The 19,846-nt window shown below is 42.2% G+C and overlaps 1 protein-coding gene across 5 annotated transcripts in view; it reads right to left on the bottom strand.

Annotated features, from left to right (window-relative positions):
* Positions 1-19,846, bottom strand: part of Nr2c2 (nuclear receptor subfamily 2 group C member 2) — a 64,885-nt gene that overhangs the window by 6,538 nt on the left and 38,501 nt on the right. For all 5 annotated transcript variants that reach the window (XM_013352977.2, XM_026788176.1, XM_005364897.2 and 2 more), the window contains 11 exons: positions 18,492-18,692; positions 16,177-16,279; positions 14,688-14,867; positions 12,606-12,753; positions 11,864-11,957; positions 9,892-10,025; positions 8,356-8,533; positions 7,006-7,127; positions 4,261-4,400; positions 3,185-3,322; positions 2,177-2,282 (listed from right to left, as the gene is read on the bottom strand). In XM_013352977.2, the coding sequence (XP_013208431.1) occupies positions 2,177-2,282; positions 3,185-3,322; positions 4,261-4,400; positions 7,006-7,127; positions 8,356-8,533; positions 9,892-10,025; positions 11,864-11,957; positions 12,606-12,753; positions 14,688-14,867; positions 16,177-16,279; positions 18,492-18,692 (1,544 nt within the window). The remainder of the gene's footprint in view (positions 1-2,176; positions 2,283-3,184; positions 3,323-4,260; positions 4,401-7,005; positions 7,128-8,355; positions 8,534-9,891; positions 10,026-11,863; positions 11,958-12,605; positions 12,754-14,687; positions 14,868-16,176; positions 16,280-18,491; positions 18,693-19,846) is intronic.

Raw genomic sequence — 19,846 nt, 5'->3', positions numbered from 1 at the left:
GTTCTGGGGAACTGAACCCTGGTCCTCTGCAAGGGCAGTAAGTACCCTGTTGATCCATCTCTCTAGCCCAGTGGTTTTCAACCTGTGGGTCAAGACCCCTTGGGGGTGGGGAGGTACGGATAGATGACCTTTTCACAGGGGTAGCCTAAGACCATCAAAAAAAAAAAAAGCAGATGTTTACAATTCATAACAACAAAACTACAGTTATGAAGCACCAACAAATTTTGTTTTGTTTTTTAAGGCAGCCTTGGCTTTTCTGAAACTAGCTCTGTAGACCAGGCTAGCCTCAAACTCTCAGAGGTCTGCCTGCTTCTATGGCTGTGGGGGAGGGGAGGGAGGAAGAGAAGGGAGGCACCACAACATGAGGAACTGCATTAAAGGGTCACAGCATTAGGAAGGTAGAGAAATACTGCTCTAGCCCCTTGTTTTTAAAAAGGAGTAGGAAGCTGATAAGATAGCTTAGTGGGTAAAGGTGCAATTGCCAAGGTTAATTTTAACCTGAATTTGATTCCCAGAACCCCACGGCACCAACACAGACACACAAAAAGGAAGTATGTCCCATGCATGGTGGTAGATACCTTTAATTCCAGCACTTGGGAGGCAAGGGAGATGGATTTCTGTGAGTGTGAGGCTGGCCTGGTCTACCAAGTGTATTCAATCTCAGCATAGTGAGACTCTGTCATCAATCTTTTTTTAATTAAGATACATACTTTCCATAAGCATACTCCTGAGATACTACCCATTCATTCATTCAGTCACCCTCTGTCTCTGTGCTTCAGTCCTGAGGGTAAAGGTGTAAAGACACCACACAACATCTAAGAAGCTGAACAGATCAAGTGGTCCCACGAAGTCAGCAAGGCAAATCAGGTTGGAATTCCTGAAGCTGGGCCTCAGAGGCTGAATGATAAGGCAAGTCAGGGTACTTCAGGAGAACTAATATGAAAAAGGCACAGGATTGGAAAGCTGAAAAGTGAGTTACAGGGACCATGTGTTGGCTTAGTAGGTAAAGAAGTATGCCAAAAAGCTTGACCATGTGTTCAAGCCTCAAGATGAAAGAAAACTTCCAAGGTTTGTCCTCTGAAATCCAATGAGGCACCTTGCTCATATACCCACATATTTACACAGACAGACAAAGAATTCAGTAGAATATGCTATACATATGAAAGTCCTCCCCTGAAGAAATGCCTAAGTGGGTTTCTGATGTCTATAGGGAAGCTTTCTTCATTTTTGGCCCTGAATCCCATGGTGTCTTCATCTCTACCCTCTTTCCCTGGTCCATGACTGGTCCACGAAAGGCTCAGGCTTCAAAATGAGACATCTATGGACCACACGAACTATGGGAGCACTGTGGCCTCCTAAGAGAACAATTTCCTTGCATACCAGGCCAGACTGGAATTATGGGAATGGGTGCTTAAGCAGACAATCTCATTCTCTGTGTACCAGAGACTGAAGTCACTCTCCACATGTGTGACTCCAGGTCTTCAGTGATCCTAGTGGAAGTTGGTTTGGGGAATTTGCATGTAGGCTAAAAAGATGGGCATAAAACTCTTTTGACTTCAGACAGAAAAACCTACCAGAGCCACTGACTGGTACAGCAGCATTTCCTTTGAGAAGCACAGGACATGAGGAAGTCCTGGTGGCTCAGTGAGCCTACAACAGAATTCTACACAGGAACAAGACTGGGGAAAGCAGGCTAAACGTCTTTCTGGACTGTTGATTTGTTTACTTTGGAGGAAAGGTAGAGTTAAAAATTTGACCTGGAAAAGCTTGCCATGCATTCTGTTGTTTGGCAGATCAACTATTAATACTGTCTAAATCTGTATTAGGCTAATACACACACCCTATTGTTAAAATTACTTTATGTAACTCACTCCCCTCCTTTATAGAGGCCAGATTTCATTTCTGTCAAATACTCTAGTGTTGCCTTTCCCCAGGGGTGCTGAGCACCTCTGTAAAGTGTGAGAACCGAGCCCCGTGGAATTAGGTTCAGGAAAGCACTCCCTTTCTGGCTATCACCAGTAGTCTCAAGCTTCCCGACTAGCATTCCCTTATTCTTACACATTCTTGCCTGTACACCTGGAGATGCCAGTAATCTAATGGAGGCTCTGCCAAATTGCTAGAATCTGACCCAGCCACACCCACCCCTGTCTATGTTGGGCAGGGCCCCATGCTTCACCTGTATGTGTCTTCTGAGTAGGTTTTCTGAACATAGTCCTGTAGCTCCATCTGTGCCTTCTCCTGAAATTTCTCAATCTGGCTTGTGCCCGTCAAACCTGGATGATCTGAAAACAGAAAAGTAACCCCAAGTTTCTCTTTGTATTTACAAAGTGTCATAGACATCTTAATCTTTCTTTTTATTCTTAACTTGATAAACTTATCAAATATAAGCAATTAAACTCTGAAAGCTGGCTCAGTGAACTGGGAAGTTGTCAGAATACTGGCTTTGCCTCTATTTTTCCAAGGCTGTAAGAAACACCTAGGTTGTTGACTCCTACTTGGAGCCTAACTACCCCACCTAATCAGCCCCTGCATTGGCTCTATACTTCTTGCTTTTTGCTACACTAGGAAACACAAATTTTAAGATATGTGAGGAACCATCTCTTTCTAGATGTTTGATTACATAATAACTCCTTCTTAATAGATACTTTTGTTTTAGAGTAAGGAGTCTGAGAAAGAAGAGAAGGGTTATGCTACTTTCAGCCCTTGCTGTTGAGGTAAATGATCAGCCCTAGTGACTTCTCCAGAGGCTTTGAGAACAGCTATAGAGATGAAGAATGTGAAGCCAGTCCAGGCATCTTTTCTTTCCACCAGGAATAGTCAGGCCTAGTAGCTATTGCTATCCACAGAGATAGAAAAGCTGAGTTTCAGTCTGCCTGGATTTTATGTGCTCGGAGAACCTGGAAACCGCAGAGCCCAAACAAAAAGGACCACAGGATGGTGGTCTTATATGGCCAATGTCTTGGTTAAAACATGAATCCCCAGGCACATTTCTTCAGTGCTATAAAGGCAAGGATTTAACAAATGCTGTAGTGATGCTAGCTAGATAGCAAAGCGCTTATTCTGAACACACTGGGGTATGTAAAACATTGAAGGGCTCTCCTACACAACTGATGACAACATGGCCGTATTCAGAAACATCAGTAGACACAGTGCAAAGTGTCACAAGTCCCTCCACATATCTTACCGGGGCTAAAGAGAACTATAGCTTTAAGGTATGCGTACTCATAGCCGTCTATATCCAGTTTCGCCATGCTGTTACAGAATTCCTGCAGCTTCCAGATGTGCTCCATGACTTGCTTTATCCGGTCACCAGAAAGCTTATCTAGAAACAAATATAGAGCCCCTGAGGAAAATTGCTAAGAATAAATCCAGTCTTTTAAGGAGCTACACAGACAAATGAAGGTTAAGTTCACTTTCTAAAGAGAACCATGTCATTTCAAGCTGGTCAAGAGCTGTATTTCCAGATGAAAGTGAAGTGGTAAGAGGTGCTTGTGCCTGGAGAGATGGTTCAAGAGTTAAAGAGCACTCGCTGCTCATGTAGAGGACTTGGTTTCAGTTCCCAGCACTACACAACAGTTACAATAATCTATAATGTCACTTCTAGGAGATTTGATACATTCTTTGGATCTCTGTGGGCACTGTACATATGTGGTGCAGGCATACTCAGGCACACACACGAAATAAAAAGTTTTATTTTTTAAAAAAAGGTACTGGGGCTGGAGAGATGGCTTAGCGGTTAAGAGTACAGGCTGCTCTTCCAGAGGTCCTGAGTTAAATTCCCAGCAACTACATGATGGCTCATAACCATCTATGAGATCTGACTCCCTCTTCTGGCCTGTTGGCAAAACATCCAGACAGAATGCTGTATACAAAATAAATAAATAAATAAATAAATAAATAAATAAATAAATAAATAAATAAATAAATAAATCTTTAAAAAAGAAAGGTACTTAAGTTAGCTGCCTTGTCCACACTTGCTTCAGCAATACAGCTAATTCAGCCTGTAGTTGCCAAGGGGTAATTCCTTTATGACAGCATACCTCAGTCCATATGGGCTAGCTTCTACAGGGCCATGAGTATTCTACTGCCCCAGCTGCTATTCTACTTGACCATCAAATATTAGATGGCCACTGCAGCTCTTACTAGAGAACAGTTGTGCATTCATGAAGAACAGCTGGGTCAGCTCTGACACAGGCTGAACTGTTATCCAGGTACAAATTGGATCAAGATACATTCTACTTCCTTATCTCTAGGACCTACCTTCCTGGATGCTGTTCTGCAGGTGGTTGACAATGGCTGCCAGGATGGTAGAGAGACTCATGACCTGGGCACACTGGGCTAGGCCAAGAGTGAAAAGCTCATTCCAGCAGGCCCGCACCAGGCTGGTATTGCAGTCCTGTCTAGGAACATAAGGATAAGGCTGAGTGTGAAGCATGTGGATGACTCTTAAGTATGTCAGCTGTATGGTTCAAAGTCCACCATGTAGCAAAGGTATGGCAATGGTCTGTTATATGTCCAGGGTCATTTCCAGGAAGATGACCAAGTCCTTGAGTAAGTCCATGAAGAGATGATAGATTATTCTCTTAAGACTTCTTAGGGCTAGCAAGATGGCCCAAAAGATAAAGATGCTTGCCAGTAAGCCTAGTGACCTGAGTTCTATCCCTAAAATCCACATGGTAGAGAGAATCAATTCCCCTAAATATTCCTCTGCTCGCCACATGCAAGCTGTGACATACATAGTTAAAAAAGAAAAACATTTATATATATGCGCGCATATGTACATTTGCATTTAGGCCAAAGGTCAACATCAGATGTCTTCCTCAACTTCACCTTATTCTTATGTCTTCCATGTTTTACCTTATTTTTGAGACAGGGTCTCTTTTACTGAATCTGATGCTTGCTGATTTGGCTAGGCAGGCAGGGGAATCTCTTAACTTTACCTGCCCAGTTTTGGGTTTTACAGACATATACTTTTATGCCTGGCTTTTACATGGGTCCTGGGGATCTGAACTTAGGTCTTTACACTTCTACATAGGCTCTTTACTGAGCCATGTCCCAAGCCCCAGAAATAAAAAACTTATAATAAGGGTTCAACAGACTCTCAAGGTAGAATTCTTGTCTGGCACACAGAAAGCCGAGTAAAACTGGGTGGTACACTTGTCATTCCAGCACTCAGGAAGTGAGGTAAGATCATCAGAAGTACAAGGTTGTCCTCAGCTACATAGACAATTTGAGGCCAACCTACATTATGAGATAGAGTCTCACTATGTAGACCAGGCTAGCTAAATCCTCCTGCCTCTGTCTCCTGAGTGCTGAGACCATTATACCTGGTCTCAGGTATAATGAGGCACGCACCATTATACCTGGCTAAAAACTTTAAAAGGCATGTCATATTAAGGTTTTCTTAAAATTTATTAAGGTAGGCATAGAAGTAGTAGTGATACACACTTAAAATCCTATCACTGGGGAGGTTGCAACAGATGGAAGATCCATAGCACTCTCTTGCTAGACAACTAAGCCTATGTGGAGAGTATCAAGCTAATGAGAGACTGTGTTTCAAAAAGTATACAGGACCTGGGAAAAATACCTGAGGTTGTCTTTTCTCCTACACACAGGCATGCACACACACTCACATACATGTGTATACAACCCCTCTAAAGTTTGTTTTTGTGGGATTGCATAAATAAAGCAAACATTCTACCACAAAGCCATATCCCCTACTTCTCCAATAAAGTTCGTTTCCCATAACATTCTATATACTAATTAAGTCCTAGCTTGGCTCTGGGTATATGGTGTCTGTGACTCAGGCCCTCCAGCAAAGATGAGAAGCTGGAATCAAATGACAAACACTGACTACAGATTCTGAAGAGCAGAAACTCCATTAGCAGTGCTGGCAGGGAAAAGAGCTAGTGCTGGAACTGAAGCAGTTCTTTGTTTAGTTAATACTCATGAGAATTACTGTAGGTGGCACACTGCAAAACCTGTTATTTCCGTAGTTGCAAGAAAGCTGCAGAAACTGGCTTTTCTAGACAGAAATGTATCTTCTAGTTGCTTCAGCCTAGCTACATGGAGCCATTCCATGTCTCAAGTACAGCCTTTATTCTGTTAGGATCACTATCCTGACCATGTATGAATTTATAATAACCCCTTTAAAATGTGCTACTCTGGGCAAAGAAACTCCAGAGGAGGTTTCATATTGTTCTAATGGAAACAAATAACAACAACAAAAAAAGCCCACTCAGGGAAGTGGGAGCATCACTGTTTAGCCACACATCAGGACATCTTCACCTAACAGTACTGATAACCCTGAGATGTAAACTAACTCCCAGATGGCATCAAGAGCAGGCTATTGTCATAGAGTTCATGTGAATTAAATGACTTTCCTACAACCTTACAACTGCCAAATGCTATTATGATTCTCAACCTGGATCTCTTACCCTAGGCCAGTGCTGTGAACCAATGAACAACCAGAAGAATATATATATATATTTCTTACATATATATAACCTGTGCTGGTTACCCTGCAGCATGTAGCCATTCACTACATTCTAGTTTCTTGTGACTGCTTATGTTCCAGCCAGATATAAGTCACAATGGCAGCCTGCTCCAACTGGACATTAGTTACTTAGCACAGTAGTAGAGCTGGTATTGGGAATGACAAGGAAACAGGATCACCAAGTACAGTGATGTTCATGAACAAGTAAGCAGGATGGGCTTCCTGCAACAATGACACAGGCTGGCCAACACTGGCAGGGGGTGTGTGAACACAAATCAGTACTCTGATACATTCATCCAATCAAAGGCCAGACACAGCTTCTAGCAATAAGTCCTTACAGCATACAAGAAGTACTGTTTCCTCCAGTCTACTGACTACATTTAATAAAACTTTGGTCTCTGAATAAGGTAAACCAGAACAATCACACTGGAAAGGCCCTCAGAGACCTTGGCCATTCTTGAAGGGAGAATGCCACTACTCAAGAACACCCAGGAATAAAGGCCACTTACCCAAGTGCCTGAAAGGCTGGGATTGACCTTGCCCAATGCATGGAGAGGAAAAGCAGGCGGGATGCAGACTCGCAGATGTAATGCACATTGAGGTACTCTGGCATAGGGCTGGGCATCGTAAGCTGGAATAGGAAGCACTGTGTCACAAGCTCAAAGAGGGGCAAGTGCCACCGTCAACATATCCCTTTCCTATGTCAACAAAGGTAACAGTCAAAGTAGCTGTCTCAGATCTCAAAGAACTTCCAAAGACATGTCATTAGTGAAGTATGTGTCCATGGAGCCTTGTAGCCATGGCTGTCAACAGCTTCTATGGTTTCTTGCTCAGTGACTTGAGTCTTGTAGGTTCAGAGGACACTTTCCAGCTCACTCATCAAAGATACCTTCAACAGCTCTCACCCGCAACTATATTGTTACTTGTCTGAATCCACTGACAAGTGTTTTTAAAGGTGACTTCAGGATAATGAAAAGGTGCTGGGCAAAAGTCCATATGGGAAGATAACATCTCATTGGAAGAACAGCCTGCCAGGGTTCCAGATGCTCTGATGTTCACAAGGGCTCTCTATTACTCTGGAAAGCAACCTGAGAAGTAAGCCTTGGGCAGCTATAGTCAGAGACCCTATCTACTCAAGTGACTGACTAATCTCTCCAGTACAGAGCACTGAGACGAGACTCATTCTGGAGACTACAGACTGGAAAGCCTGCTGATGCCCTGTCAGTAAGGCAGACACAGAAAGTACATGGGAAAGACTGAGGACCTACTAATATTCTTCAAAGATGGTGGGGTGGCTACGGCGCTAGTGGGCAATATACTTCATATCAAAGTCTAGCTGCCTACTTGCTAACGAGTTTATTTGATGACTTCTCTACATAGTAGAGGCAACAAGGTGCCCACCTGAGCTTATGTTGGAGTCAGGCTGTCACAGGAAGGAAGAGGCAGAGCAGCCAGTCTTTGATCCTTAGTGGCTAGTACTATGGCAGTCTATTTTGGCAGTGATGTGCCACACTTATTGGAGGGTCACTTCAAAATCAATGGCACTATGAAACAGTTGTATAAAGAAGGAACAGGAACATGCTTTGAAATTCAAGATTCTGCCACAATTAAAAAATGAGCTCGTGATAGGCGGTAGTGGCACACACCTTTAATCCCAATACTCAGGAAGCAGAGGCAGGCAGACCTCTGAGTTCAAGGCCAGTCTACAAAGTTGAGTTCTAGAAAAATCAGAGCTGTTACAGTAAAACCTTTCCTTGGGGGGAGGGGACACCAAAAATAAAGAAAATGGGCTCATAGCAAGGTACCTGACTCCAGCATACTGGGGAGGCAGGTGGCACCTGTTAATTTTGTGTACTCACCTTAAATGTAACGTGTGTGTCTGAAAGGAGGGGGCCTTCAACTTCAATAATGGGTGTTGACTGGTCTCTGCTGATGACATGGATGCTCCCTCCTCCACTAGCATCTATCCCATCTGCCAGGCTTGGAGGTGAAGCACTATCTGTGGTATTCAGTGCTTTAGCTAAGGTGTCAAATGCCCTGTGAACAAAAACAAAGCAGAAACCCATGGCAAGTCAGTAAGAGAGCTCCAGCTGATTCTACTTAAAGAAGCAACAAATGGAGACAATCCAGTTCCACTCAGAAGGCAGTGAAGATCTGATGGAGGAAGGTCATTGGTTAATCATAATAAAGAAACTGCTTGGTCCTCATAGGTTAAAACATAGGTGGGAGGAGTAAACAGAACAGAATGACGGGAGGAAGAGGAAGTGAGCTCAGAGGCCATGCTCCCCTCTCCCAAGCAAACGCAAGCGATGAAGCAAGCCGCCAGGTCAGACATGCTGAATCTTTCCCGGTAAGATCGGTGCTACACAGTTTATTAGAGATGGGTTGATCGGGATATCAGAATTAGCCAGTAAGGGCTAGAGCTAATGGGCCAAGCAGTGTTTAAAAGAATATAATTTATGTGTTCTTATTTCGGGGCATGAGCTAGCCAGGCGGCAGGGGTGCTGGGGACGCAGCCCTGCCGCTCCTATTACAACAAAGATCTTCTTCATTATATATTTAGGCACTGAGCTATGTACTTTCTATCTTCACATATAATTTTATTTTTCATAAATACCCTAAGATTATTACACTAAATACTCCTAAATTATCTACACTTTATAGATGTGAGTGCTGAGGTTCATAGATGTTACCTTTTCCAATACCACTCCCAAGGTAACCAGAATTCTTTATAATTGAGATCTCATGTTCTTTCCCCTATGGCTAGATCTGAATATTGCTGTCAGATTGCAAATTAACAGGAGGACCAAGCAGAGGACTTGTATGACTCCCAGCATGTACCTTATCTGGCTTGACACCAAGGCTAGAATGGAAGAGCAAAACACAAGGGCCAACCTACAGGAAAGAAATACCCTGAGCAGCCAGCCAATGCCACCTGGAACCAGCTGGTGCTATCCACCAACTAGCATTCAGAAAGCGGGTGCAAGCAAATAGAAACAGAAAGAGGAAAGAGATACACTGTTTGCTGCAGATGCATTCATTACACAGTGCTCAAGACAAAGAACATTTGTCTGATGAAGACCCTGGTGTCAGGAATGAATAACAGTTCTGACTGCCTTATGTCACATGATATAAGCAGGTCTCTTCCAGTGTGGGTGCTCACAGTTAAATGTATAAGACCAACAATGTCTGGGCTTGTTGTGACAACTTTATAGTTCTTAATTACACAACTGGGGTACTTTTGAAGTATGTAATTCAGTGGCACAGCACTTGTCTTGTACGCAGGAGGCATCAATTCCAACATCAAAAAACAAAAACATATTTAATGTAAGTGCCAAATGCTGGCATCCATCCTTAAAACACTGGGGAATACGGAGTATCAGAGGGGCTCATACCGAGTAATCTCACTTGCAGATTGGTCTTCGGGCTGCATTTCTGAAGTGTCACCATTGTTCAAAGATTCACTCAGGTTGGCCAGAGAGGTCACTACATTTGCCAGCGTGCCCAGAGCTCCTTGGCTTGTTTCAGCCTATAAAATAAGTAATAGTAATATAAAAAATAAATAGTAACATTAAAAAACTAACACACACATTTGAATGACTTAAGGGCAATGAAGTGAAGAAGGTATCATGTTTATTCAAGGCCAGGGTCTAGAAGGTGTGAATGAAGAATCACACCAGGGAGATCTTTCTGTCCATCCACTGGATCAGAATGGGTCAGGTTTTGTTTTGTTTTTTTGTATCTTGATTGCGGTCACACACACACACACACACACACACAAATCCACACGTGTGATGCAGTGATACGGTTATAAAATGACAAACACAACAAAAACCCCAGATAAAGTAGACTTCTCTAGTCACAACTTTTGTGCTTTAGAAATATTAAGAAAGTAGTAAAGAAACATCCAAGAAGAATGGAGGAAATATCTTCAAGTCACATGTCTGGTAATAGTGAGAATACTGAAAGATTTCAATAACACAATACAAAAACAACCTAATTTTAAAAGGGATCTGAAGATATGAAGACACTTCTCCAAAGAAGATGTACAGATGACTAATAACTGTTCAACCTCACTTGAAAGACAAATCAACAAAAACATAATTTTAAAGGGGACAAGGATTTTAAGACGCTTCTCTAAAGAAGTTGTACAGATGGCCAATAAATGTGTTCAACTTTACTTGAAATACAAAACAAAACCTCAGTGATGCTTCACATAAATTGGATCCTAATCCAAGAAAGAAACCTGTTTTCCCAGATGTGGAGAAAGAACATATTGTTGATGGGTCTACAAATTGGTGTAGTCACATTCATAAACAGTCCTCAAAGTTTAAAAGTTGCTCATTGCCAGCAAGTCTACTCTTCAAACACAGACAATCCAAATACTAATCATGTGATGAACAGATACACAGCATGAGGCAGCCAGACAGTGGCAATGAAAGGAATGAACATGCTATGTCATGGATGAACCTTAAAGATAATATACTAATGAAAAACAAGTTGTGAAGGAATCATACTTACATGACTCCCTTCATGTGGAATGTATTATTAAATAATTGTTACAAACAAGGACCCAAAAAGTAGGTTAGTGGTTGGCCTGTTTGATAAGTTTCTTTTAGGAAGATGAGGGTATTCTGGAATTGGTGGTGGTTGAATCCAGAATCATGAAAATATACTAAAATACCACGAATTTATATACTGCAAGGGTGATGGACTATGAATTATATTTAATTTATAATTATAAAAAGCAAGCAAAAAAAACCCATGAAATATATGCACATGTATCTATCCTCTGTACATGTGAGGTTTTGCTTTGGTTTTTTTTTTTTGTGTGTGTACACATAAACCTGTGTTTTGGTAACAGAAATAAAAAACTAAAAGTCAATAGAAAAGTCTTAAGCATAAAGCTGCTTAGTAAATTATGATAGGACCACAAAATACAGGTCACAACAATGTGAGTGACCTCTTGGACCAACAGACATCTCTATCTACAAGTTCATTCTCTCTGGCTCATTTGTCAGCCTATTGCAGATTATTGAATGGAAAGGGATTGGAGCTTCTGCAAAAGGCTGCCTTAGAAAAAGTAGGTATTTTCTTAGCATGCTGGTAGCCTGCCAGTATGTATAAAAAGTACAGTATAAAAGGGGGAAAAATTAATAAGGAATAAAACCTTTGAATGTGATTATGGCCAGTCAGCCCTGACTGGGGTGTCTGAAAAGCCAGCAGAATCTTAACAATCCTAGAATGGCTACATCATGAGAAGCTAAGAGCTATAGGACACTATGCTTTCAGCATCATCTGTAATGGTCAAGAGGGCAGGTGTAGTTGGAAAAGCAGCCTACAGCACACAGGAGGAGAGAGCATTACCTTGGAATCCGTGGCTAGGAGAACTGTGCCATCCTCACGTATCAAAGGCTGCTGGATATTCACAAGCATCCCTGGATCAAGAAGACCTGTCTGTCTATTTAAGACATAAAGAAACTCAGAGTAGCTTCTAACATTTTCTGCACAGTATGTTCAAGCTGCATTCACCTGACTTAATCTGCAAGGCTGTCTGCTAAGAGAAAAGCTCTAACACTCAAGAGTGACCAGCTCTTTGCTCTTGCTGATGAGTGTCTCACAAGCCAGGTTACAGGCTGAGGGAGGACAGAACATATGCATATCCCTAGGCCTTCTACACTAATTGTGGCCATTCTCCCCAAAGTTAAAATTCAAAGAATTGTTTAGAGACCCTTAACTTTAGCTTTTTGTGTAATATATTTTTGATTTCTGGCTTTCCTTATTTATGTTCTCTTTAAAACCAATTCAACAGTATGTTACAAAGAATGTACAAGCTAGTTAGTGGCATTATCTGGGCCTTTCTTCACTTTGGGCCTTTTGTATATATTGTAAAAATATTAATAATAATAATAGGCCTGTACTTTGTGTTACAGACAGCTACATTTCCTACAGGAATGAAGCCTAAACTGTAGGATCAACAGTGCCCTGGAGTGACACCCAGCAATGCTAAGTGAACTCAAAGGGATGCCAGGGCTGTGTCAGGCAGGTGACAGCCATGTTTGTGCCCTTTCCCGGGATATCTGCACTTCCTCTAGCCAGTTTGACTGACCTTGCTCCATCCTTGTCTGCCACAAACGTGGGAGTGGCTATCAGAGGACTTCTCAGGTCTTTCCGGATATAGATCTTCTCAGTCGAAGCAGCACAATTGCTTGGTTTCTCCCGTTGCACATCAAAGGGCTTTCGTTCACTTTGCACAGCTTAAATTACAACATACAGTCACGTTTTAAATGAATAAGCACCTTAACATAAAGTGGTCTCTTAGCAAATCTGTAACTCTAGTGTTTGGTCACCATGGGCTTTCCAAACAATGGAAAGGAAAGTAAAAATCAAATAACTCCTTGCAATACAAACCTAAAAGTATATAGATGGCTCGAGATGGCAGGAGCTACCTGCTTAGAAACTGCCACTCTGCTGTGACCTGAGAAGACCAACATAGTCCATTGGGTTTTTTACTTCTGTCACTAACCAGTTGGGCTCAGCCCAGGATAAATACCTATCTTCAAGTAGACCCTTCATAGAGATTATCCCATAACACAATGGCAGAGCAACCTTTCCAGAGTCCAATTCCAGCCTAAAGAGTTTCAGAAAATGAAAGGGTGTTAATTGTATGCAGCAATTTCTCTTCCAGCAGCCTATTGTAAGAATGGGTATACAGGAGCTAGAGAAGGCTTAGCAGTTAAGAACATACTGCTTGTGAAGAGGACCAGTGTTCAATTCCCAGCACTCAAATCAGACAGCTCTCAAGTGCCTATAATTCCAGTTCTAAGGAGATCCAAGTCTTCTGTGAGTACCTGTACGTAACACACATAGATACGCATACACACATACACACACGTGTATACACACACACACACACACACACACACACACACACACACACACACACACGTCTAAAACAAAAATAACTTTAGAAAATGACAGGTATGTTTGTTACAAGCAACTAAAAAGCAGATCTTGGTGATGGGGTAGGGTGTACAGAACATGTATGTACATTGAGAGTTTTCTACTATTGCTTTCAGCGTCTCTCAGTGATCATGGAAATCACTGATTGGATAGAATGGCTGGTCAGCAAGCTTTGGTGATCTACCTGTTTCCTAGGAATTACAAGCATGAGTAACAATACCCAGCTTTTTACATGATTGTTGGAGATCAGAATTCACAACCTATTTCTAGTGCAGCAGGCACTTTACATATTGAGTTATCTCCCCATCCCACAAACTATTCTTAAAAGAAAGCAGTGAAGCCTAAGATCAAGATGCCCTACTACTAAGCTGAAATGCAGTTGGACTTTGAATTTGCAACTTTGCCTATGATTGTTCCAGTTTAGCCCCATCACTGCTTACAAATAAGTACAGCCTGAAAATATGACAGGGCAACCCTACCCTAAGTTAGTCATGTATGTATTGTACTAACTGTGCTAAAACAGGTTATGAACATAGTTCTTGTTCCCCAGTGGGTTTTGCATTGTCTCCCATTCCTAGAATGGGAAACAATACTGAAATCTATTATCTCTAATTTTCCCAGGAATCATGCAGCACTGTTAGCGTGGTGTGAGCCTTTACTCTGTTCCTCTCCATCCCTGCTGTACTCTTAAGAACACAACTCTGCTCTCCTTGACTTGTGTTGCTACTTTGGTATCTGGTTCTTATGATTCCGTCATCAAGAACTGACCTGATGACTGGTCCTTGTGGATGAGGGACTGGTTTGGGAATATCTGACCCCTCAAAAGTATGGCTATAAGAGCTAAGAGGAGGGTCAGTTCTTCTGTGGCTGCTCCTGCTTGGGGACCTTCTTTAGAATGTGACGGCTATAGCAATGAAATGTAGTGCTGGGTCACAGATGAGGCCCAGGGATTGAGAGAGGCACCATGTGGGCTCTTTGGTAGCAGGGCTAGAATGACTTGGTCTCAGCTTTATTCTTAAGCTGGCACTCCATTCCTCTTGGCCTGTTTCCTGATTCATCTAGAAAAGGGCTTCATACATACCATGAAAACTGACCAAACCCAGCAGCGTCAGCTCTGGATCAGGTGGCTGCCCCAGAAGGTAAAGCATAGTGAAACTATTTTCCCCTTTCATTTACAGTCAAATGTAAACACCTTACTTAGCAAGCATGGTGGGGCCCTGCTACTCACATTCCATTTTCATGCCCATCTCCAGGCACTTCTTCAGCCTGCAGAACTGGCAGCGGTTTCGGTGATGCTTGTTGATAATACAGTCCTGGCTGCTTCGGCAGCTGTAGGTCAGATTCTTTCTCACGCTCCTTTTGAAGAAACCTTTGCAACCTTCACAACTGACAGCCCCATAGTGACGGCCTGAAGAGAAATGAGTGAGCACATGATCTAGTTAGTTCATCATGAGCAGAGATGAGCTGCTCAGCCCATTCCTACTTGGAGTGCACCCGGTCAGAAGCTGCCACCATAGGGGTTAATGGCAGCCCAACAATATGTCAACACTGTGTCATAGCACAATAAAAATCCAAAGCTCATACATGACGTGACTATCCAACACACAGAGCACCTCAGTTGACATTGCTCCAGTGCACTCATTTTGGCTATAGAAGTTGTTTGATGCCCACCCTTACAGAGTAAATGGCCTATATATTCCTTCATTCTTACTTGATCTGAGTCATGTCCTTATCCCCAAGCATGCCCCTGAGTGAATTACTCAGGCCCTTCGAGAAACACAGTTATAAACCACAGCTTACTTCTCTACTCTCATTTACTCAGTACAGTTTTAGAGAATGTAACAGATGCCAAGGATGGACTGGAGAAAAGCAATCGGGACCAGTGGCAGCACTATCTACCTGCTTCCAAGGGAAGATGGGATTTTAAGTGGTAGGATAGACTAGCTTTACTAAGACAAGGAAAGGGTAGGATCAGAGGCAGGCACCAAAGGCAGAGAAATGGCACAACCAGCTTAGAGGGGGGAAACTAGAGCTTATGGAGATTCTTCCTAGGTCTAGCCCCCTCCTCCCTTCAAAAAGACAAAATGTAATCCAAGACAACAAAACTTCCAGACTTCTGTATGTGGAATAAAGCTGCCTCAGAACTCAGCTTCCCTGAGCTGAGCTTCTCATTTCCCACTGCCTGCCTTACTGCCTCACTTACCTTCTGTAGCTCTCCAGTGCTAGCAAGCCTCTGTCTCCCTTCACCAGAATACTAAATGTGGAAGCCTTTGAGCTCTCCTTGAGGACACCAAAAGCACAGACGTAAATGACTCTCTACAGGCCTTGGGTCTTTACTCAGCACATGTGTATACTTTTCCAAAGGGAACTGCGTGGTCCCTACTCCTCCGTTACAGAAGCTTACACAGAGGGTGCAGTAAAAAGATAAAAAGTAAGATAGTTTGGGTGAGGAGAATTATATACATAATACACCTTGGAAGATACAAACAAGATGAAAGAAAGTTTTACTTTCTTAATAGCATATAAATACTTGGAAACAAGTCAGTTTCTTGACTTTTCCTATCAGATTGAATAATCTGACATACCTACTTTGCTTATTATGTGAGGTTCGTATTTTAAAGCTACATATAACATTCTTTCTCAACTACCCACTTCCCTACCCTATAAAAGGTCATGCTGTTGCTCCATGATAGGAGCCAGAAGCCAGAGTCACATACCAGAGGCTTTGTCACCACAGACCACACAGTACTCCACCACCTGGGGCCGCTGGACGTCTGCCTTCCCCAGTAAACGCTCCACAGAAGCAGAATCCGTGACGATCTAAGATGTCAGCAAACAAACACTGTCAATTAAAATCTAGATAACTAAGTAAAGTAATATCTAGTTGTGTATTCCCAGTCTTGAGTATCTAAAGCAAAGAACTCTCTGGGCATTACTGGAAATATTCTGACAGATCCATTCAATAGCCAGGTAATTCTGCTTCCCCACTGGCCTGCACATGTCAGTGACTGCTCTCCTATCTTGTGAACATCACCAAGACTGAAAGCCACATGGGGAACACATGGATTCTCTGAGGTAAAGACAGGTGAAGTTTGTCAGCTATGCTTCTCATTCCATCACACAAAATGTAAATATGAACCTGATGTCTCCAGAGCTATACCCAGGCTTTACTGACTAGAGCTCTCGTTGAGGCACTGGTGATAAATGGACTTGTACAGATGACTGCAGAAGCCTATTTCCTCTCACAGGTAATTCTCTAGATGATAACCCATTCTGTCCATCTAAGAGAAAACATAACTGATACCAACTTGAGAAAGTTTAAAGAACAGTTGTTTTAAAATATACTTAATTTGAGCACACAATAAACCTTAAATTAATCTCATAGGGTGAATCAGATATCAAGTAAAACCACCTATGAAATGTGACATCAGCAGACGTCTTTCACAAACCTGTGCTTTAAATAAGCCGGATAGTTTAATATCAAAGGATCAAAACATACTTTGGGAGAGGGAGAATGAGACACAATGCCTGCTAGCTCTCATAAATATAAAAATATCAAAAAAATCTAAACAAAAAGTCTGAAGGGCAGTTAGGAGTGAGTACTCTTGTGAAGGACTTAAATTCAGTCCCCAACATTCAAGTTCAGGCCCTTCACAACACCTCTCTGGCTTCTGCAGGAACCTAAACTTGTGAAAAACTTTCGCCTGAACATATCCTACAAAGACACTCACATTTGGGCGGTAGTGGAGGCAGGGGACATGCCAGAGGAAGGGACTTGAGGGAAGAGGAACAGAACTCTAAATCCTCAACTCTCTTCACTGTGGTTTATGTGTGAGAGCCCCAACAGGTACAGAGTTTCAGTGTGGGAAGATGAAAAGAGTTACAGGTGGTAGTACAATAATGGCGAAGATGGTAAATTTTGTATTATGTACAACTTACCAAAAATTTTAAAAAACAAAAAACTAAGCTGGGCATAGTGGCATGCACCTTTAATCACACACTCAAAAGGCAGAGGCAGGCAGAACTCTTGTGAGTTGGAGGCCAGCCTGGTATACATAATGAGTTCCTGTCTCAAAAACTCAAAATAAATTTAAAAACCAAAAACAGATTAATACCGATTTCCTCTTGATTATGTCAAAACATGCTCCATGCATGGTCACTCTGGAATATTGGCATCAAGCCTCCAAATTCACACTGAACATTGGTCCTGCTTTCCTTCAGTATCTGCTCATATTTTTGTGGCTGCCCCAATCCCATCTTGCTTCTCCCTCCCAGAGTAGAGATAAATAGGAAAAAGCTGGACATAGGAAGTACAGAGTAGTTCTTGAAAATATTCTCTGGGACTGGAGAACTCATCTGGGGATTGCTTTGCTCAAATAAACCTGTTATACTTTTTTAATTTGGCTTAATCTGGCTTATTACATTGGTGGAGAAACTATTATCAGGAGGCAGAAAGCCTATTAGTAAGAAAGAGCAGAAGATGGTCAGCTCTAGAGGGTGTCTTAAAAATATAGGCTAATGGGAAGTAGAAAAAGACAAGATCTCCTGAGTAAATTGGGAGCATGGGGACCTTGGGAGAGGTTTGAAGTGGAGGGGAGAGGTGGGGCGGGGGTGGGGGAGGGCAGAGAAAATGTAGTGCTCAATAAAAAAAAAACAGGTAAGTTAGAGCACAAAAGACACACACACACACACACACACACACACACACATATGGTTTCACCATGTGGTCTTTTAAGATCAATTCTCCAGTGGTCCTCACTCTCACCTTGCCTATGCCAGCCACTTTTCCTTGGCTTAGCTTCTATTCCTTATTATTGTTCTTTCTGACTGCCTTCTGGGTGTAGCCACTCAATTTACTGGTTTTTACTTTAGTTATCCAAGCAGCAATCCTGCCATGCTTGTAAATCCCCAAATGCCCTCCTAGGGTGGATATGGCCTCCAAGGAAGGCCTCCAAGGGAGGGCAAAACGGACCTGAGAGGCAGTTCAAGTATCAAGTACAGAAACAGCCATCAACCCATCAACAGGCCTTACCTGGATCCTGCCAGGGACAAGGTTGTCCGAGGTGGTGAATATGAGCTGCTTGGCACTGGATGTCTCTGGAGACGCCAGGATCACCTTCCCAGTTCCAGCTCCATCTGGGCTGGTCAGGATGAACTGCTGTTTGGAAGATCCAGAGGCGTCCACTGCGGTGACTATCTGGATCTTCTGTCCTGTCTGCTGATCTGTTACAATCTACAAGATACACATGGAAGCCCCTTTGTGTGGTGTGTCTTCAGATCTGAGCACTTGCATTTGCACATGCAGGCAGTGCTCCAGGAGGTGATCACTGGAATCAATGCTGGTCTAAGATATATTGTGATGGCTAATCTTCACTGCCAACCTAACTGGAGTTAGAATCTGTGGAAGCACACCTCTATATATATCTATGGGAGTCTTTCCAGAAAGATTTGACGATGGAGGGAAGACCTGAATGTGAGTGATACCATTCCATGAACTGGAATGAATAAAAAGGAAAAAAACGGGCTGAGAACCAGCAATCAATTGTTCTGCTGTCTTACCATGGATGCAATGTGACCAGCTACCTTATGTTTCTGCTGCCATAATTTTTAGGGTACATGACTGTATTCTAAATCTGAATCAAAATAAAAGCCCCTCTTTTTGTAAATTTACTTTGTCATTTTGTCAAAACAACAAGAAAAGTAACTAACATACATGTTCCATGGTGAAGTAGGATAAACAGTGCCTTTTTCAGAAATTATTTTTTCATCAATTAGTTTCACTCTAGATCTTATCTTTACTATTTTTTTTTTAGAATTAAAAGCCCTTTGTGAAGACAATCATGATAGATAAGACTTAAACATTAAAAAAAGAAAGCAAAAAGCTCCTCCCCATCCCCCAATCTTATCATAGTCAAAAAAGGCAGCCTTAACTCTTCAAAAACCGGGAGATATTGCTTTAAAGAAGTGATACGTTTGAAGGGAAGGTCCCGTTAAGGAACTTTGTCTTGGGTGACAGAATTCACTTGCCTTTCCACTGTGATTCATCACCAGCCCATTCCATGTTCTGACTCTGAGATCTTAGAGGCCACATCTAACTTTACTGTTGTATGACCAGGGCCAGAAGAGTCCTGGCGCATGGAGTGAAGATAATAAAAGAAGGTGGAATGCACTGACTCGGAAGAATGCCTGATTATAATTCCTCAAAAACTCAGAGCCTCTTCTTCCTTGAACTCATAATTCTTATCCGTCAGACTCTCAAGACTGAGATTACAGGTGTGTGACACCACACTTAGTTTTTATGTGCCATTTCTTCTTCTTCTTCTTCTTCTTCTTCTTCTTCTTCTTCTTCTTCTTCTTCTTCTTCTTCTTCTTCTTCTTCTTCTTCTT

This window comes from Microtus ochrogaster, unplaced genomic scaffold (assembly GCF_000317375.1).
Source record: "Microtus ochrogaster isolate Prairie Vole_2 unplaced genomic scaffold, MicOch1.0 UNK1, whole genome shotgun sequence".
NCBI classification, from domain to species: Eukaryota; Metazoa; Chordata; class Mammalia; order Rodentia; family Cricetidae; genus Microtus; species Microtus ochrogaster.
This window is presented reverse-complemented; position numbering and strand designations above follow the sequence as displayed.